At 36.5% G+C, this 22245-nt stretch overlaps 2 protein-coding genes across 2 annotated transcripts; one reads left to right on the top strand and one right to left on the bottom strand.

Moving 5' to 3' along the window:
• The first annotated feature begins 263 nt into the window (after nucleotides 1–263).
• LOC142555176 (J domain-containing protein spf31-like) lies at nucleotides 264–6279 on the top strand. Its single transcript, XM_075665900.1, has 9 exons — nucleotides 264–417; nucleotides 1231–1321; nucleotides 1432–1492; nucleotides 1646–1723; nucleotides 2382–2455; nucleotides 4717–4830; nucleotides 4912–5019; nucleotides 5763–5801; nucleotides 5889–6279. Exons 1-9 carry the CDS (start codon nucleotides 317–319, stop codon nucleotides 5973–5975), a joined length of 753 nt encoding a protein of 250 aa, XP_075522015.1. The 5' UTR covers nucleotides 264–316; the 3' UTR covers nucleotides 5976–6279.
• An 895-nt stretch (nucleotides 6280–7174) lies between these two features.
• On the bottom strand, nucleotides 7175–20990 carry LOC142555175 (serine/threonine-protein phosphatase BSL3-like). Its single transcript, XM_075665899.1, has 21 exons — nucleotides 20116–20990; nucleotides 19616–19676; nucleotides 19459–19537; nucleotides 19292–19368; nucleotides 19054–19148; nucleotides 18876–18975; nucleotides 18010–18079; nucleotides 17130–17242; nucleotides 16939–17009; nucleotides 16645–16824; nucleotides 12122–12392; nucleotides 11798–12029; nucleotides 11532–11702; nucleotides 10929–11167; nucleotides 10039–10123; nucleotides 9849–9947; nucleotides 9563–9762; nucleotides 9397–9472; nucleotides 8077–8212; nucleotides 7851–7990; nucleotides 7175–7734 (listed from the first exon to the last, which is right to left on the bottom strand). Exons 1-21 carry the CDS (start codon nucleotides 20531–20533, stop codon nucleotides 7651–7653), a joined length of 2997 nt encoding a protein of 998 aa, XP_075522014.1. The 5' UTR covers nucleotides 20534–20990; the 3' UTR covers nucleotides 7175–7650.
• Nucleotides 20991–22245: the final 1255 nt, after the last annotated feature.

Here is a 22245-nt window from a genome sequence, read left to right as displayed (position 1 = left end):
ATTATTTATCAATCCCTCTCTTATCCCATGTATCAAACTATATCTAAGAATATTACTTTTTATTGTGAATATCGGTATGATGACTCAGTCTCACAAAAAAAAATTCATGAGATCGTATTACAAGAGACATACTCTGATTCAAAACACAATTATTCAGACCGTCAAAAGTCAATACCACTAGTCTCATCATGGAAACAAGATGCGGAACTACGAGTTGGTTTGGGCTCAGCCCACATGAATATGAGCCCAATATCTTTTCTTGATCGGCTAATAATAATCCCATCTCGCTGTCAGAATGGAGAACTAATTCTTCGCGATGGGTGACGCCGCCACTGCTCCGGCAGCTGACGAAGATCGTCTGCTTAAGCAATTCTTCTCGGAAGTCAGCGAGGTTGAGCGAGACAATGAAGTTAACAGGTCCCTATTATTATTATGAAAGTATTTGGCTGCGAAATGATTAATTCTACTTAGTTTCTATCTTTTGTTGGCTTTTGGTCGAAAATTTCTGAAACCAATGGAGAAAAAATTCTTAAGAATTGTCTATTGTATTTGAATACGATGATATTTGATATATTGTATTGTAGAACGGGCATGTGGATTTGTATTGGAGTGAAATTCGAGAGGATGATAAATTTGATGAGAATTTCCGTGGATAGTTGAATGTTAGCTCATCTGTAGTTGTTAAGGTTTGATTGTATATAATTAGGTGTTCCTGATTCCTGTTTCATATTGCGCGTCACTAAATTAATATTGGAAAATATGTCAGTATGAAGCATAAGCTAGATTTAGGTTGACGTCTAAAGGTTATTCGCTTTGATTTTTCAAAATTCCTACCTTTTGATGCTAAAATATCTTAGAATTCAGGCTTCTTACGTATCCATCTACTCGTGTTTTAGGTTTGAAGTTTTCTTGATCATGTATATTATTTATTGACCATCTGTGTACCCATCGGTGTGCGATAATATAGTTTAAAAGTATAAATGGAGAACTATAAAATATAAATAGCAGACTAGACTGAGAGCTTGCTTTGGATATAAAATACCTGTTAAGGAGCTGTTTTCTTCTTTATTAAAAACTCCTTTTTATCTCTTCTTCTTCTTCCTTTTTTTTTTATTCCTATTTTTTGTTACCTCCTCTCGACCACTCCTGACTCAAGCTAGCTATTTTGCACACGAAAGTATTTTTCCATTTCTGCTGATGACGTGTTCTCTAATTTCTTGATTTCTGTAGGATCCTTTCGTGCTTCAAGTTAAATGCATTTGAATATCTTAACATCCCATTTGATTCATCTTTAGATGATGTGAAAAGGCAATATCGTAAGGTGATTTCTTTCACAATATCAAGCTATTAAGTCATCTCATCTGTTCAATGCTGATTATCTGATATTTTTAGTTTTATACAAGTGTTTGACATTACTTTATCATCTTACAGTTATCTTTGCTAGTTCATCCTGATAAATGCAAACATCCAAAAGCAAAGGAGGCATTTGGAGGTAAATAGCCTAAACTATCTATGCTATTTGTCAATGCAGCCTTGTACACTTCTACACACTTTGAGATGAGTTTGTCGTCATGACTTAATTGTGTTTACTAGAGACTTCAATTTGTTTTGTTAATTTGTTGATGTTGTTTTATCGACCTTACAGCTTTAGCTAAAGCTCAGCAAATACTCCATGACTCTGAGGAAAGGGAGTATCTTTTGAACCAAGTTAATGCTGCAAAAGGTTTGTGGTTAAGCTGACTTGTTTGTGGAGGAGGTGGTACTGAAGTTGTTATGAATGAAATTAGTAGATTTAAGATTATAACTGCTTGTATTTTGATATTCAGCTTTATGAGTGAGTTTCCACTCGTATTATTGTTTAAAATGTGAATTATTCAGTTACTTTCAACAAGGAGCTCTATTACCAGTGACGCCCATCCCCTGTAAAAGCCTATTGGGTAAAATAATAAACAGAGAACCAGGCAAGCGCAGCAAACCTTAGCAGTCCATCCATGATCTTAATTGTTTAATATTGTGTTGATAATCAACAATATGGTCTCAGCAGTTCTTTCTTGTAGTAATCAAGTGATCTCCTGTTCGATCATACTTCCCTTCATACTCTGTTTGAAGAAACTATGAGTGTATTATTTTCTTTACGTATTAATCAAACATGCAATTGTTTCTCGAGTGTCTGTTTTCAACTTTGTTCTTTCATTACCGATTTACATTTTCAATTTCCTCTTTGAAGTCTGATATCCCCACTCAAATGTTCCTTCAACTCAACTCTGGATTAGTTAACCGCACCAATAGAGCATCTTTGATGCTGTTTATCTTTGTGGTAATAAATACTATCTTGCACTGATAAATCTTTAAAGCCGCTCTCTTCTGAATATGTAATGCAGAAGAACTTAGAGCAAAGAGAAAAAAGCAGCTGAAAAAGAACACTGCTTCCAAGCTAAAGTCATTAGTGGATGAGGTAAGGTTGATTTGCTCCAATATTGCTTTTTTGACTATAGGGGTTGTCGATCAGCTTAGGTTAGTTGATAAACATGTGTAGAAACAGTATGCTACCGTTCATCTTTTTTTTGGTAAATCCTTTTCAGCTTGTCACCACGAATCATATAACCTTTTAAGTTTTATATTAAAACCAATATTTATTCTTTTTATGGGTGTGTGGAGAAGAGTAATCTTATTATTCTTAAATGTGAGAGAGCAAAATAATAACAGAAATAAAATTCTTCTTTGATGCATTTTTTGTACATGGGAACTGAATTTATGGGAATATCCTAGCTACAAAGATAGAAACAAATCAAAAATCATATCTCCTCAGTTAAGAGATTTTCCTAAGTATCAAATTCAGATATCCTTAATCAAGGGATTTTCCTAAATATCATAATTTACTATTTTAAACAAAATCAGCCGACAAATCAAGAAATCAGATTATATCTTTCCGCATTCCCCCTCAAGTTGGTGAAGTTACATTTTCAATTCCCAGCTTGTGAATAGTCTCCTGAAAGTTAGTGCTATTGAAATCCTTCATGAGAGCATCTGCTAATTGGCCTCAAGCTGAAACATATGGATTACAACTCAGGCCACTATTTAGCTTCTCTATGTTGTGTTCGGTGATGTTGCAATGGGTTATGTGCAATTCTGATGGCTTAGTTATTGTCACAGTAAACTCTCATGGGTCCACTCCATGTAACCTTCAGAATTTCAGGTCTTCTAGGATGAACTTCACCTATAAAAATTCACACTCCTTATGCCATTGCCATAAAGTATGCTTCTGCACATGACCAGGGCTACCACATTTTGTTTCTTACTGCTACATAAGATCAGGTTTCCTCCAAGAAAGGCACAACAACTTGAGGTTTATATTTGGTCTAAAGGAGTTCCTGCATAATCGTCATCTGTGGAGGCTTCAATAATGAGCTCATAGTTCCTATTAAACATTATCCCCTTTACTGGGTGAGATTTCAAGTAATGGAGTACTCTGTAGATGGTCATAGGTGAATCTCCTTAGGATCATACATAAATTAACTAATGACATGAGAAGAGTATGCTATGTCAAGCCGTGTGTCTGCAAGGTAGATGAGCTTTGCTACTGGTCTTGAGTATATTCTCTGTCTGGTGCTGCTTGTTGTCATGCCGGTTTCTTTAAGAAGATCAGTTAATGAATTTTTGCTGAGAAAAGGTTCCTTGTTTCAATAAGCAAATTCAATTCCTAGAAAGTACTTTAATCTTCCCTAATCCTTCACTTTGAACTCCTTGACAGGCATTATTTGATACTTTTTTTCTAATCACCATAATGTCATCCACATAGATTATTAAGTCTGTGATTCCCCTTGAAGTCAAGTTCTTGATGAAGAAAGTGTGACCTCCTTCACTTGTCTTATAACCAATAGCCAACATTTCTTTGGTAAACCTTTCAAATCATGCACTTGGGATTTGTTTAAGTTGTACAAAGCCGTTTTCAATTAGCACACCTTGCTCCTGGCAACTCCACCCAAACCTAGTGGGAATAGGAATTTCTTTAGACTTTAGAGTTGAGAGAATTCCTATGGGTTTGTGAAATCTTTTGGTGAGATACAAAATGAGACAAAGGTACAGTGATGCCTTGGTGCATTCTCAAGTTCCTTTCGTCGAGGCTATGTTAGTTTTTGGCCAGTGGTTGTGGTACATTATGTTGGATGAAAGAGGTGAGTTAGGTCCAGATACTTTTACTCATTTCTAGAAGTTGTTGGAAGAGAAAGCAAAATAACCACAGAAATGAGTGAGGTCCAGATACTTTTACTCATTTCTAGAAGTTGTTGGAAGAGAAAGCAAAATAATCACAGAAAATAAAATCTTCCTTGATAGATTTGCTGTATAACAGAACTGAATCCATAGAAAATTCTAGCTACAAAATACAGAAATAAATCAAAAATCAGATTCCCTAAATCAAGCAATACTCCTAAATATCAAATTAGATCCCCTTAAACAAGGGATTTTCATATTATCAAATTTGATCCCCTTAGTCAAGGATTTTTCTAGGCATCCTAGTTTACAGTTCACACACTAAGATAGCCCACAAATCCGGTTTCCAGCGTGTGATACTTGCATAATCCGACTGTGTTTCTATGTGTAGAAGAATCAAAATGTGCCTTATACCCTCTGCGGTTGAAGTATAGACCTTTCTACCAGTAATTTTGTCAATGACAAGCAGATGATTGTTCTTTCCATTTTTAAATGATGGTACAGGGAAAATATGAGCACGAGTATGAACGATCAGAGGAATTTCAGCAGCTGCTAAAATTGAAGGTTCGAGAAGTTTTAACAGATCAGGAATGGAGGAGAAGGAAGATGCAGATGAGGGTATGCTGCATCAATGCTCATGTTCTTATTATGATAGTTGCTTTTCTTACTTCACCATCATACTGTCATTGAAACTTGCAGATATCAGAGGAGGAAGGTAGATTAAAGAAAGATGAAGAAGAAACAAAGGAGATGTGGAAACGGAAGCGTGAACATGAGGAGCAGTGGGAAGGAACAAGAGAGCAGCGAGTTAGTATTTCATACATTTATCATCTCGCATAACAATGCTTGTCATTAACTTGTTGGTGTATACTATATAATATGGTTCAATTGTTTTTGGCCTATGTTTGATTACTGATAATCTGAATACATACATAGTGATGTGATTTTGTTTTGTGGGGTTCCTTATTTGGCTTTATATCATATTTGAAGTAGCAACTTTGTGTGATAGTGGCATGTTGAAACATGCAAGTGTGTGGAAACTAGTGTTTTCTTAAATATATATGGGTTGTTGGTAAGAAAAAAGATGGAAGGGATTCAAAAGTAATTGCAAGGAATGAAATGTATCGACAGTTGGTGGTGATGTGGAGCCGTTATTTTAATTCTGGCCCAGATCTTTAAAAATTTACAAGTTAGGCTTTACAGTTTGTGTATGATATGTCTTTTGAAAAGAAGACATTGTTCGATTACAATTAAATGTTATTTGAGATTTCGGCCCCTGACCTTGACATCCTAATTCCTCCTTTTATGGAGCAGAAAATTTGAACGAATAGGATTATATTGGAGATTATTAGAGCAATCGTTAAATATCTATCAAAGTCTTGCAAATTAATAGAAATTTTGTTAACGTAATACTTGATTATCATGCCATGAGAAGTTAGATGAGTGAATGTAGGTAACCTCCTGCATCTTGTTGGCCTCGTACAATCCTTTGATCTACCTGACGCCAGAGTATTTATTTGGTTTCTGACTCCATTTCATTTTATTGTAAGGTTTCTAGCTGGAGGGACTTTATGAAGGGTGGGAAGAAGGTGAAATATATACTTCTATTATGTTATACCGACAAGAAATATAATAGAACACGACTACAGAAAAATTTAGTTTCTGTTCTTGTATAGGTTAAGAAAGGAGAGCTTCGACCTCCAAAGCTCAAGACGGAGGACCCAAACAAATCCTACGTCCAAAGACCAGTGAATCGAGGGTGATTAAGCCAGTACCTCCTGTACCTCCAAAGCTCAAGACGGAGGATCCAAACAAATCCTACGTCGAAAAGCCAGTGAATCGAAGATTATTAAGCCAGTACCTCCAGGTACTTTTCAAACATTTAAACCAAATGTATAATTAATTGAGAAGCCTACGAAGACACACAACATTTGTATAACTTGATGTTCTCTGTAGGGTTGTATTGTGCAACTCACTTTGAGACATAGTATTTAGTGTAGTTCATGACATATCCTCATCCGATAACAATTGGCTTCTGCTATGTCTATATTTATTTGGAGGATGACATCTCTTTTGCATTTCTTTGAACAATTAGCAAAGTATTTATCCTTAATTTATGTTAAACATCTTAATTAATGAATTCAGGGTTGAATTAGATTTTGTTTTCAATGTCCCATTCATACCACTGTTATTGAAGAATGTGTTTGCCATGTGTTCCATGTCTTTTTTCCAAATGATGTTCATTTTTATAATAGAGTTGTTATTTATACTCGATTTTTTGTTAGTTGTCCTCTATTTATTTGTTAATAAATTTTAAAATTTATGTGAAATGCAGATCACACAAAATAGATTGTAAATAATATTTTTTTTTATTCTTATTAAATAATTTTCAACTTGTCATTTCATTGTATTACCAACAATGACTCTTTTATGCATTTACAATAACAATAATAATAATCACTGTTTTATCATATTTTAAGATATGACATCACTGATTCGAGAACACTATATTTTTATATCATATACAATCACATATTGATAAAATGTGGAATGTTAAAATATGATTGCATTAATCTGTTCGATATTTCAGAAACGGCATACCTTGCACTAATCTCTTATAAAATATACTCGTAGTCATTTTTATTAACTCAATCTCTGAGCGATTTGAAGACATTTTTAAAATATCGGTGTAAATACCACCAGGTTGTCACCAAAATCAACCCCTTTCAAAATATAATATAAACACATTCTATAGTTTCAATAAAGATGGAGATGTGAAATAAATTGTTACCAAAATTAAAATGATGTCAAGTTACGCAAGGAATTGGCACTTCCAAGGAAACTGGTCGAGAGATATTGGCTATATATGATATTTGCCAAATTAAATTATTGCTCAAATGAAGCTAAACAGAAACAGATTTAATCAACAAATGACTACTGCACTTGGGTGTACAAATGAATGTGGAAAATTTCAACATGATATATCCCACCAACCAATAACGTAAAAGAAACTTACATTCTCTTAGATTAGACAAATACAACAAAAACCCAAATGAAAAAACCAAAAACAGTTCATACATAACACTTGAAAATAATAATAATTGGGAAAAAAAAGAAGAAGAAAATAACTAACATGCCTGTTCGAGTAGACACCGAAGCATTGTGTGACTTCTACCTGTTACCTCTGTTCCTTAAAGTCTCATGTACAGACGCGTCTTTTCGATTCTTAATTTTTTCCTTTTTCGGAGCAACAAGTTTGCTGTACACATTTCTGGTCAAAACATGTCTCATCATTGTGCCGATGTTACTTCACAGTGAGACAGATAAATTCAACCAATTCACTCTATGGAATGGACCATGAACAAATCACTAGAAGTTAAAAGGCACTAGCCCGAGCCAAGGAAAGGTACAGGAGGAAGATTGGGAAGAATAGCATATCTAAATCCAAGCAAGAGAACCTCGGTCATTAGCAACTTGGGGACGACCTCTAGTTGGCGTAGGTGGTCTATTAGCGTTGAGCTCCTACAAATATATAACCAAAACAAGCAGAGGGAGGGAAAATAACTGATCTTGAGCAGAAGACAAAAGATGAATACTAAGAATCACATTAACGAAAAGTATGAAATATTAGTAGGTACCTGCATCCATGTGTCATCTGTATGGTGTTCAGGAGAGGTTTCTGGAGATGAAACTGCAGGTGGCAATGGATGAATTAGTTTAGGCACAACTACTAAATCTCTACCCACAACCAAGATGGCACCGGCATTGTTTGCAGTACCTGCAGAAATGAAAAATAAGAAGATTGAACAGCTATATTCAAATAAATAAATATCGTGACATGGAGGACATCCTGGCCAACCATACCACAATAGTTTGTGGCAGAAAACAGTGTAATTAAATGCCCCTGAGCAAATCTTTCAAATCCATCCATCACACATTCATGTGCCCGGACAATCAATTGAAGATCATTGTTGTTACAGAATTCCTTAACACGATCAGGCTGCAATGACGATAAAACATTGATTAACTCTAGAAAATTCTCACCAAAAATATTATTACAAAAAAAAATGGGCCTTACCTTAGCAATACACAACCAGCATTTAAAACTTGTCATAAATAATTGTTTTACATAACACAAACTGATTTTTTCAGCAATTACTTTTCACGAATGATAGAAAAGTAGACTTCAGAACCTTCAACAATTATGAGCTAGACAAAAGCTTATGTTCTTGATTCATACAATACCATTATTTATGTTCTCAATAAGCTCTCATATCCCAATGGCAGGCACATATAGGTGAGACAAATGGTTTATGACTTTATTTAGAGAGTGAGTGCTCTCAAACTCATATGGCCAGGGAAAAAACTTGGACTTAGTTTACAAGAATCCAAGAGATGTTGATTTATACACCTAAAAACTGCCTCAGATGGTTGAACAGAACTTACAGACGTGTGATGCAAAAAAGGAAGCACTTAAGGACAACCAACCCGGTTTTAGAAAAGAATCTTAATAGAAACATGAATACTGGATTCTTTTTCAACTGTCGTTTCACAAAACACAAGTACATACAGTCCACAGCTCTTGAGGATGTTCTTCACGATGAAAAAATAACAACCCATCTTGCCTCCATCAACACAGGAAATCTCACTTGATCTAGTGGCTCAGAGACAAGCTCAACTTAGGTTTTAATGAAAAACAAAATCCTAGTTTTTCTGTGGTTAAGGAGTCTGAATATCTCGAGACACTCTCAGATTGTTTGACTGAGCTTATTTTAAAAGATTTACATTTCATAAGAATTCCGAAGCTTATAAGATGTTATCAACTAAGCACCACATTGAATACATCCTAAAATTCCAGAGACCAACCCAGGGTTCCTATCCTTGATCTGCAATTTTAATTGAATTGCTTCCTATCCTAGATTTGCTAACTGTGGTTCTTTTGAATTGCAAGTGCAGCTGCTAAAACATAACTGTGATCTAACAAATAACTGAACCCAGGGTCTAGGACAATGTAAGGCTAAAACAGTGACCATAGCCTTGACCACACAAGACCAGCCCAAAATAAAAATGAAAAGCAATTAGTCAAAAATGCATTTAAGGAAGAAAAATATTTAAAAGCATCCGAGTCAATAAGCACATTAGAAAGGGTGGTGGTTTGCAAGAAACTTTGCGAGAAAAACGCACCCCAAAGGTAACCAATCCAGGACCTCTAGCATTTGGCCGTAATCCTTCTACACTATCATTTTCGGTGGGATCAGACCTACAAGGAAATATTCATACAGATAAAAAATATAAGTTATGGGGATTAGAAGAAGAAGTAAAAACACGAAGACAACAAGTATGAACTAACCACAACAAGTCCATAAGAACAATTGATCCCGCTTCCATTGCAATGGGACGCTGAATATTATCAATCTGTTCTAAATGGTTTATAGATCTACCAATACCACCATGCATACAAATAATTTTCTTCTCGATCAATGCAGACAGAGGGAGCCAGTTGAACAATCTGTTTATTCGATGCCATGTCCATATTCCATCTCTCTCACCCTGTACAGAAAACCATCCTGAGGTCCATGACTTTATTCTGTATAACAAAAACCACCAACCCAATACATTTTTTTTTAAAGTATTACCATACGCTCAATGCACTCAATTCGAAAGCCAAAAAGGGCATTGATATCCGCAGCTTCATGATTACCACGAATCAAATGTATTTGATGTGGATGTTCAACCTACAAATCATGTATGTCACATATGCACTAGTCATCAGCCAATATGTGGGGAAGAGGGGCAATGGCACTAGCAAATAGAAGGGAAAAATACCTTCATAGCTAGGAGAAGAGCAATTGTCTCCAAGCTGTGTTGTCCACGATCAACATAATCTCCCAAGAAGAGATAGTCAATATATCTGACAGAACTTAATGCAAATCAGTTTCTAGTAAAAAAAGCTTTTGACATTAAATTAATTGCATTATGTCGATTGGTAAAAGGGGTCCTTTTTCTCGCTACGAGGTTTTAGTAATGGTTGGGGTTGGTTAGCGCAAGACAATATCATAACCAGTGATGACCAGGGTAACAATTTTCTTAAAGTTACTTGAACAATAGAATCATGTGGTGGAAGTTTCACATACTAATCAACGTAAAAAATGAAAAAAAGCAGCAAATTTTGAAACACGAATAGAAACAAATAATGAAGGAAAAATGAAATTAACAATAAGCAAGGACCACAAAAAAAATTTCAATATCAGACAATTAAAATAGTTTATTCAGAAAAGAAAAGGTTAAAAACATAAACAACATAGGTCCATCTAATTAAAAAAAACCACAAAGATAAATAATATCAATTTCATATCTTAAAATCCTCTCTCCACAAAACCAAATAAAAGGGATGAGTTAAAACTTCGTGGGTAAACAATGACTGACATCAATTTAAGTAGTTGAGTCACTTCCTCTTATAATAAGCCAATTAATGCAACACCTACCACAAAGGTGTTTCTGCAGTTAGACGAAAAAACGAATTCAATGCTTGGATAACATCAAGGTTAAGAGAGTGCTTATTGCTCCGATGGAAATGAACATAAACTTCATAAAGTCATTTGGCCAGTATGTCAAAAGTGTTTGCCACACAAAAGAAGCAAAGCTTGCATCTAACAAAATAACAACTGGTCAAGAATTTAGTATGCAATGAAAAAGTTGCAAGTTCTACAACTTACGCTATATCACCAGCAGTCGAAGGGGATCCATATTCATCAAAAAGCCGCATAAGATCCCCAAATTGCCCATGTAAATCACCAAATATCTTAATAGGAGCCTTCAGCTGTAGGACAGTAGGTTCACCCGCAAATATTTTCTCAGCACTATCACATAGATCTGCAATCTCATTGCAGTCCAAGAAAAATTGTCTGCAGACAGGAGGCTTCCAACCACGAGGTTTCAGCAGATGAGCTATCACCTGGGAGACAGGCAAACAAAGTCCATAAGGCTGCTATTCGAAAAACATGTGTAGGATAGACAAAAATCTAAAATAAAATTGGGATGGCCAGTAGGACAACTTTGGGTGATATAGTACATGTACTACTGAAAGCCAAATCAGAATAACAAAGAACATGAAAAGTATAACTCTTTGATCAGATTCCTAAGCATCACATGTTTTTAAAAAGCACCCATATTGATCAGCAGCATGTGTCACATGAGGACACAAGGCAAAAAAGGAAAGAAAGAACAAGAAACAGTATGATTTTAGAACTCATCAACAATGGTCATCCTGATAACCTAAAACCTGAACAAATACAACTCCAATGTGTGCAAAAGGATACCTTCTTTGGCACACTGCTAATAGACATCTGGCGATCAAATAGTTTCCTAGCCGCGGTTGCATTATCAGGAGTTCCATAACTGACTCGCCTGCCTTCATTTTCAAACTGATCGATTGAAAGTTGTCTGACCATACCACCCAAAGCACCACCGGTCTCCGCAGCTATGACAACCTGCAAATGCATTAATGAAAAATAATATGTCAAAACACTCGATCATTATACTTAAGATGTTAAGGTCATGAAATATATATTATACTGATACTGACAGCACGATGATGTAGCCTAACTCCAGCTGGTGAAGAATTAGTTGACACCACAGAGTCAGGCTTGAACGGGGTAGATATCTGTTTTCCACTAGGAGTTGCCTCTGCCCCACGATCTCTCTCTGACAGCTCAACTTCATTGTTTTGTCGAGCTTTTGCAGCAGCTAATGTCGCACTGATAGCCTCAGCTTCTGCCGCTGCTGCCTCAACCAAGTAGTCCGTGCCTTTACTCAGTCTTTGATTGAAGATATTTATCATCAGAAATCGAAGCAAGCGACACAAAATGCGAGCTGAATTACAACAAACAAACCACGATGAAAAATTTACCGGGAACCTTGAAGTGTTGCATTTTCGGTGCTTATATCTCTAAAAATGTCCCCATTGACATGGGTAACAGGACTCCCCACTAAGACTTCACCATCAACAGCAGTCTCGGGCGATGTCGCCCTTGTCCCATCATCAGTAAATCTGTACATAACTTGTGCATTCTCCTGCTGCATACGGGACACAGCAGCTGCCGCAGCTGCGTGAGAAGCTGCACTAGTTGTTTCAGCAGCAGCCAGATCTTCAGCAACAAGCAAGTCACGAAGTAACACCCCTGGGTTGACAACATTCAAAGTGTCGATAAAAAAAGTTATAATATCCAATTCCATTATGATTTTTGTTATCAAGTAGCATTTATCTAAAGATCTATGTCAAAGTTTTAGAGAAACGGAGAAACAAGCTTTAAAATAGCATGCAACAGACTGCCCTGAGAGACCATGTAGAACAGGTACCGAGTTAGGAGAGCAAAAACACACAACAAGACTATTCATAGACTTGAGGTAGGAATGATGCTCCAAAAAATGGCATTGAGAAATAGCAGATTGTAATCTTAATCAACTTCTCAGCATAACAATAGGAGGAGGAGAGTAAACTGACAAATCTGTCGAACTTCTTATATTCAGCAGACACTCCATGCTCAACTCTATAAACACTTGCAAAGGTTTTAAATGTGCATCTCTTATTTGTCCAGCACAAAACAAAAACGGGCCAAAATTAAAAACCACAATGACATAGAAGACCTTTATCTTGAACGGAAAAATAAATATCTAGCTTCTAACATATAAATATCTAGCTTCTAACATATGATCAATCCTCACTCTTATATCTTTTGGTTACGATGACTTGTCACTCCTCGTGATCTTAAATTTTAAGATACAGAGATTTAAATTTTCACTCAGAAAGCACCTTTTCTTCATTTGCTTTAATCGTTGCTCATCTTTATTTGAATTTTGAAATTCCTAAACACCGCCATTTCAAGGAAAAAGGTTTCACTGTCACAGCAATACGGAAATTGGATGTTATCTTAACCATGACTGCAAGTGTTTACAACCAATATTTTAATGGAACATAAATCAAATCCAACAGCTTCACACCTGATTACTTGCAATTTTTTTACCAAGTCTCACCCAACACCAAAGTGAGTCCTACTCCGCAGTATCCTTCCATGTGTTCAAGTGGCTTAATCTATCATTAAAAAAACGTGTCCATATTCAAACACTTGTGTTCAGCTTGCCTAACATTTCTCTTCAAGGAATCTAGCCAAGGATATTAAAAATTACTGTTGCAGTTCTAAGTTAAAGTATATCCAAGGAAGTATTTCAGGAAGTGTGGGATATTTTTGGAAGTTTATTGTGTTTTGTTGTTAGGAAATGAGCGCAAGTAAAATCTACAATGACAAACTCCTATGAAATTCATCATGCTTAAATTTCTTAGTTTGGCTGTTCTTATAGCAATGTTCCATTTATGATAAAGCACACAAAGAAACTCCGCTTGATGATGTCATCATTACTTCCAAGTTATCAACCAGATCAAATCATATAAAACTTGAAAAAAATGATTCCAGAAAGTGTAATCGTTCAAAACAAGGATGATACAAAATAGAAATGTAACGGTCGAAAAATCATTACACGTAAACCGCATGCATGCAAATGATTTAAATTGCTTATTCATTTTATTTAATTGATTTTAAATGCTTAAACGATACATAGTATATGATTGAAGATCTAATTGCATGATTTCGTGAAAGCTAAAGATTTTATCTGAATACTCGATAATAGGTTGGAGAAAGAAGACCGGGAACGACCAAGATAAAATATTTTTCAATAAATATTTTTGAGGCTTAATAATATGATTATATATGATTAAAATTTTCTAAAAATGCTGGAGCCCAAATTATTTTACGAGACGAGCTCGATTTTATCTGGAAAGCCGGTTTTGAGCAAACAAGTGACTTTTAAAGGACCAAAAGTATTATTTTTGAAAATTAATTTTTGTAAATTTTTATTTTTCAATTAAATAGGTGTTATTGGGCCTAATTTACCTAAGATTAGTAGGCCTAAATACTCCTAAACACAAAGGCCCAAAACCTTAGCCCATTAACATGCAAATTTCAAAATCTATCAAATAGAAACCTATGGTTTTTCTTGAGCTATAGCAGCCAAAATTTCACACACAACACACATCTAAAATTTTCGAAAATTAGGAGAGGAGAATCCAGGAGTTTTCGTCGCCCGTTCGTCTCTCTTCGTAACCCACGCCAACGATCACGTATTCGAGCATTTTAGAAACGCAAAGGCACGCTTCTAAACTCTTTTAATGCACCATTCAAATCATAATATGAATGTTTTATTTATTTTAGCATGAAAAATATTTGAGTTGAAATTGCTTATTGTTTTGACGATTTTTTTCAAAGTTGTGACGTTTTTACGCCTGTTTGAAACGCTTTATGATTCCTAAGGACATGCTGCCAATAGGTGACGTTTAAGGGTCGTAAAAAAGTCGTTTAATGGAGGAACATAGGCTGGAAACGTGCAAGGCTAAGGGAAGACAATCCTAGGGTCTCTTAGGGATTTCAAGGAAGTGTCGTTGGCTCTAAGGGGACGGTTAAGGGGACAGCCGCGCCAGGGCTTGGTCAGGGACCTGTGCTAGCCATGACTCGACGCTAGGAAGAGTCCTAGCATGGCTGGACTCGTGGAAGCGGGAAGGAGGGAGCAGCCGCGGCCTTAGCAAGGGTCTAGGGCTAGGTTTTTGCAGGGGACTGTTAGGCAAGGGAGGAGAGGGCTCGGTGGCTAGGCTGAGTTCAGAGGGGTTTAGGGTGGTCCTAGGGGGTGGACCGGTGGGCCTGGGCATGGCAGGTTTGAAAGAGGCCGTGCGCGCATGGTAGTGAGAAGAAGGGAGACCGCGCGGCTTGGCTTAGGACTTGGGCTGGCTCGGTGCTAGGCAGGAGGGGTTCAAGTAGAATCCAGGAGGGTCTGGTCAGGGTTAGGTCCAGGGTGGTTCGGTAGTGGCTCGAGGTTTTAGGGAGGCGAATGGTTCTAGGGAAGTTAGGCTGGACTAGGGGCTAGGTGCGCTGGTCCAGGATGGTTCAGGGTGGTCTAGGAGGGTCTGGACGTGGTCTGGTCCTAGGTGGCTCGAGGATGGTTCGAAGGTTTTGGGATAAAAACGTGAATTAGGGTCTAGGGTTCAATTGTTGAGAATAAAGGAGATGGCTCGAACCATCGTTCACGGGGGTTGGTTCGTGGCTCACGGGGGTAGTTTAGGTATGAAAAGCTTATGTTTAAAGTTTGAGAAGAAAATACTAAGTTTTGAATTAATTCGGGATTAAAACGCTTTATGGTTTAGTAATTAAGGAAATAAATCGAATTATCGAAAGGCTCGGGTTTACGTCTAAGAAAAATTTAAGAAATTAATTTTAAGCTTACATGATGGTTTGGATAGGCTCGAGTAGATAAAAGTAAGAAAACGTCAAAAATCGGGAGTTTTAGAGTCCAAGGGCAAAATGGTCATTTTACGTTCCGGGTAGTACGAAAGGTCTAGCAGTGTCCCGAAGAATCATAATGTATGCTAAATGATATTTTAAAACGTTTATGATGAAAATATGAGATTTTATTATTTATGATAAAGCTGTGCAATTTTTACTGTTAAAATGTTATTTTACGAATTTGGAAAGGACGCGATATTTTATGATTAAAAAAAAAAGAAAAATACTTTTAAGGATCTGAATTGAATGTGACAAAAAGGATATGATATATGATTATTGGGAATATTGTGAGGGAGAAGGCCCCAGAGGGAGCCCAACGATCGTATTTTCATTTACATCGGTGCCTAGTGCCCGTCCCCATGCGCAACGGTGAGCTAAGACTGATCAGTCGACCAAATGATACAGCTAGTAACTTTCAAGGATCAAACTTCACCCAAAACGATAAATGATGGAAAAGCTTTATGATTTGACGATTTATGATGCTTACAAAATTTATGCTAGCTTATTTTGAATAAAGTATGATTTTTAATGCATGTACTTGTATATGTATTATTTGTTACTCATGTTTAGAAAGTGCTAAGTCATTAGATTCACTAGGTTTGAATGTTGCATGTGAGGATGAGATTGAGGGAGACGCTGACGCTTGAGTTGATCGAGTCCGGCAGTACACTCTCGAGGGACATTATTTTTCGCATTAGCTTGATAGTCAAAGTTTTAAAGATTTTGTTAATGATTTAATTAGAGATTTTTATGCTTTATTTTGAAGTAAGTGTTGATCACTTTAGAGGTTGACGTAAGATTTTTGTTAATTGATGAGTTAGGGATTTTATGCACTTTAAAATTTTAAATGTTAAATTAATTTTTGGATTTTGGAAATGTTGATTATTTTAGATATGAATTTCGAATTTCATGTTCAAAAAAATAAAATTAGTAGGATTTTAAAGTTAAAAAGTAGTGGACGTTTCAGAAAACCTCTTATTTAATCACTGGAACGACCTCAATAAAAACTAACATGTTCCAATCACGCGGCAGAATCATATCTTACCACCACGTAGACCACCGTAGATGAAGATCAAGTCACCAACAGCAGCAGCAGCATGCCTACAGCGCCTTGTCAATTCAACTTCTGCATCACCACCAGCAGCATCAGCACTGTATCTTCCAGTTCTTGGACTTGTAACAATGGACTTTGTGTCACACCAGACTCCTGCTGCTGTATCCAAAACTATATAGAGAACGAAAAATAAGTTATTCTTTTAGTACAAAAATGGTGCTCTTTTGGTGCAACTCAAACTTCTGGTATGTACAAGGAGATCAAACTAGAAAATTCAAAACATACCAGCGATACTTGAAGAGTCCTCCACCATGCGTCCGCCGCCAAGTGCCCCCCCAGATACATGCAGTCGTGCAGTTAACAAAAACCTATAAAGACAATAAACATTAAGATTTCACACGAGAGGAAAAAAGGCAGTGATTATTGGTTTATTTAATTTGACAAAATAAGAATACGAGAGTTTATCAAGAATCCATGAAGAACTTACTGCTGCATGCTGGTATCTGGGAGATGGTGAGACACCGGGAGCAATTGCCCATTCCCATCTGCCATCTCTATGTTTTGCTAGACCATATGCACTAGCTAGTGGCTGCATAAGATCATTTTAATTAAAAGCAGTTAAAATACTCTTAAAGCAATCAAGAATGTTCAATACCCAAGACGACCAAACTCTTTAGGTTGCAAACAATTTAAACCTAGATGCAATGATAAAACAAACTCTTATTGGTGCCGCAATTAAACATGGGATGCAGGAAGAGTCAAACAGAAAAAAATATCAAAGCATTGAATATGCTCAACATTACTAGCAATAACATTTAATACCATAATGAATCACCAAAAATAAACATCTGGTTCATCGGAGATGTAGCATTATGTGTTAAGGTTTAAATAAATCTGCAAGCAACTTAAAAACTCAGCAGTCCTTGATGACAGATAAAATATGGAAGTGGACAGCACCATAAGTTACACACTCAGGTCCTCATGGTTTACGTTAAACTCATAATGTCTCAGATTATGTTACCCTTTGGTACAATATTTCCGTGAATAGCTTCAGCAATAAAGAACCATTCAGAACCCAAATACATCCCTTCCCTCCCACCGGGTTCCCAAGGCAGTATGGAGAATTAAAAAGAGAATGAGAAAACCGCTTTTGTCTATCGTTTGAGTAACCAAACGTCAAAGACAGTAAACAGGTAAGCATAGTGCTGGGATTCCATAAAAGAGCACGATTCATTTATTTTCTTTACAAAAGAGTAATAAATCCTTTGACAACAGAGAATTGATAAAACAAGGTCAAGTGGATCTCAGGATGTCTTAAATCATGCACGATGCATTTGCCATAGGACTCCCACTAACCACACTATTCGCATCCCTCCCACCAGACAGAAGAAGAAGACCATCAGAGCGAGCACTTGTTGTCGCATACCTGCAAGCAGACAAGCATGATAAATATCAAATAGGATATGTTCAGTGCAATTTCAGAAAACCATGAGATGTCATAAAATTTTCAAATTTTCTCCAGCGCAGATTTAATGAATCTGTTCGGTGTAGGCTAGATAATGAAACAAAACCACTTTTAAGAGCCAAATTCTAGTTCATAAACCTGAAATGGAAAAATCCAGTCATGGAAGCATAAACAGAAAGAAAGATTCAGAATGAATTCAAGTCGATGCTAGCAAACATTAATTCAAGCCCATCAAATAGAATCCAATCTTAGAGCTCTCTAGTATTTACTCAAGAGAAGTATCTACAGGGTAAATTATTGTCTCCTAGACTAAGTTGTCACATCCAAGATTCTTTCAACTCAAACCCACATAATCACACTAGAATGACAATATACATTTCATCAACAAACAGAAACCAGGCCTAACTAATTTTGAAACTTCAATTTTTACGTAATTCATAACACATTAACATATGAGACCAAAAACTTGGGTGTCGTTTCATGTGGGAAAATAGAAAGGAGAGTTAAAATTTCTTCCGAAATGGAGACACTAGAGTTACACCACTAGAGTTACACAATTAAATAAATATCTTGTCAAGAAAACAAAGAAATAAATTATTGGGGCAAAAGAGAGACAAGAAACACCTATTTTCTTTCAATCGAGTATCGAGCAAGATCATCTAATGAGACATTCCGGTATGAACAAGACTTTTCCATGGTAAGGACCAAACAAATTTCTTTTATAAAATGATATTAGTTGTGAGTTTCGAGAAGTTACATGCATGGAGGAGGACTTTCACCCTCTGGTTCCAGTTTCCGCCATTCATACGGCTTTGCAGCAGTGTCTAGTGCCCATACATCAGCTAAAGCTCTTTTTCCTAAAAAAGCATTCATAAATTACGGCCAACAAAAATAACATAATGCACCAAGAAAGAACAACTGGTCATGAAACAAACCATCATTTCCACCAATTGCCATGAGATAACGTTGTCCAACCAAAGCCATGACATGTCCATAGCGTGGCCCTGGTCCAGGGCCTTGAACCACAACCCTACATGAGAGGTATTAAGTTCTGTGACAATAAAAGACAACAACAACGAATATACAACTTGTTTTGTTTGTGGAAGGGTAAAATATTTTGCACACGGCAAGTCTGTAATATGTACATGTATTTATAGTTATGAAGAGAATAACCTATGCCACCTAGGCCGTATAGTGAGGTCCAGAACGTGAAGATCTTCTGAAGATAAACCTGCTGGACCAATCCCACCCTATGATAAGAAAACATTAAAGACATAAATATTCAAATCGCAGAAATGTAAATTGTCAACATTTGAAGACAAAGCCATTTTTCAACTCACCTGAATAACGACCATAGTACCCACAGCGGTGGCAACATGAGCTGCCCTAGGCGTGGGTGGTTCTCCTATTGGGGTAAGTCTGACAATTACATTAAAAAATTTATTACAAAAACACTGAATAAAGATTCAATTTGACACACGATCATAGTTGGCTTACCTAGACCACTTATTTGTCAACGCATCATAACAATTCACATCGGCCGTGGCCCCAGCCAACCCTGTGATCAACAAATAGATGCATGCTTAAATGTCCAAAAAAGGTCATGATGACTAAAAAAACCATTTTTCACAGTTAAATTAAAGAACATTGAGCACCATCGGACCATTCTGCTTCAATTATAAGAATTTCATAGTTGAATAGATCACTTAAAAGATCTCCTTTGTGCCAATAATATCAACCGGACAATTTGCCCATACTTTCTCTTTATTAAGGAACTTTTAACTTTAAGGATGCTACACATATATTTCTGCTTAATTATACTTCCATCCATTCTCTACAGAAAGTTTATAATTGCTCGAAAACTGCTAGATTAGTACCCAGTACTTTAGAAAAAATACCCTTAAAAATCACAATTCCAGTAAAGAAAAGGCCAAGAATACTAGAAATAATAATCAAAATCCTCAAATCATCATGATCTCTAAATACAACAAACATACGAATTCCTGCACTTCCGGCAGAGGTAGGAGTTCCCGGTGCTGCAGAATTCCCTTCCAGAGCTGTCGCCCCACCAAACAGAATCAATCTCGGCCCAATATACCCAGGACTCCCCACCTCCCCAATAGCCGAAACAGCCGTCAGCGTGTGACCACACCGTGGTCCTGGGTCGTCATCCTCCTTCTCGATGTTGACGTTAACTACTCTGTATTTAGGCGCAAAACGGGGCCCCGCCACACCCTCCCCTCCACCACAAGTATTACTACCAATATCATTATCGCTCCTATCACCATGTTTTTGTTGCTGCTGTTGCGGCCCTGAGGATTGAGATTCGGAAGGCGCATCCCCATCATTAGCAGTGGAGGGCCGGTCGGACGAATATTGATCCGGCTCGTTCCCCATGGAAGATTCCACCTCCATTTCCTCCCAAAACCCGTAAATTTCGAAACCCTAAATCAAGATCGGAGCTTGAATTCTCAGCAACCCGCATTTTCAGCAATCATTTTCTAATATCCCTATGCCAGAAACTTATCTCCTCCCTCCCTCTTCCGCTATCCACATACATACAAAGCGGTGAAGAGATACATACAAACAACGAATCCCAATCGTTCTCTGTGTACAAAAATCGTGCAAGTATATGTATGTATGTGTATGTATAGGTATGTATCCGTGTGTGCTTTCGGAGGAGAAGGTGGAGAAAAGGAATGGAAAATTTTCAGTTTTCTTCGGTTTGTTTCTGTTGTATGTGTGCGTGAAAATTGTGTGCACGATTTTTAACACTCCGACCACCACCGTCCAACACGGCGGCGGTGTGACGAAATTTAAGGAATTTTATTTCCAATATGTTCCAACAAGGCTGTATGTGCAAACATCGGTTTAAAATAATAATACATCATTGTATAAAATGTAATTGCAACTTTTTCAGGTATACGTAAGACGATCTCACATATATTTATATTTGAGACGGTCAACCCTATCGACATTCACAATAAAAAGTAATACTCTTAGCATAAAAAATAATACTCTTTTATGGATGACCTAAATAAGATATTCATATCACAAATACGACCCCTGAGACCATCTCACGCAAGTTTTTGCCTTTTTCCACTATGTGATGCAATCAATACCATTTTATATTGTATGGTTTGAAATTTTTTTGAATCGTCGTAAAAAATATTATTGTATAGTTTGAAATTTTTTAAAATCGTCGTAAAAATTATTACAATGATGTACAATTGATTCTTGATTTTTTTGAATCGTCGTAAAAACTACAATGATGTGCAGTTGATTATGTGCTCGTTTTAGCTTGTAAAACAAAACCACGAAAAATTAGTCTTTCTCTAAATCTTTTGATCTAGTTAGTCCCTAAACAAGGGGTTCACTCATATGATGTTGATACAAGGTCCTAGTTTTGTAAATGACACAATGAGTAACGTTCTTGATATAGTGTAAACATATCTTTAAGATATAAATATACAAAACATAATAAACATTTATCGTGTAAAAATATTATGGCATATTTCTAAAATCATCTGTTTCAAAATTACATGTATACAAAGAAGAATCAACTTGTATTTTAAAATTTTCATTGAATAGAAATCAAAGGGAACAATTTCCACAAGTCTGATTCCTCATCATGCCCATACAACAATCTCTCTTTAGAAATCAACCATATGCAAAGTGAAACGACACGTATTTTTATTTCTTTTAGAATCATATTCATCAAAATGGTACCATTTCGAGTCTCCCCATTGCACATCGCAGTAGAACAAAGTTCTGCCTCATAAGTTCGCAGTAGAACTCCATTTTATGGAGCCAACCAACTTCTTCCACCATATGACATCCCAAATCATCGTCTCTTTCATGTGTCGACCTTTTTCCAATCTATTAATCACTTGCACGTAAATTCTTGTGACAACAGATAATGCAAGTAATAGTATAACGGCATCTCCAACCGAGACTCTATTTTGATGTTGGCGCTAGTTTGATGCTTGGAAATTCTTCCAACCAGAGACGCTATTTCTATCTTCAAAATAGTGCCCCCTCTATTTGCTTCAAAATTGGCGCAAATGAAACCTTGACGCACGGCATTTTTATTTTATTTTTTTACCTTTTATTATTATTTATTTATT

The sequence above is a fragment of the Primulina tabacum genome, chromosome 9 (genome assembly GCF_025594145.1).
Source record: "Primulina tabacum isolate GXHZ01 chromosome 9, ASM2559414v2, whole genome shotgun sequence".
Classification (NCBI taxonomy): Eukaryota; Viridiplantae; Streptophyta; class Magnoliopsida; order Lamiales; family Gesneriaceae; genus Primulina; species Primulina tabacum.
This window is presented reverse-complemented; position numbering and strand designations above follow the sequence as displayed.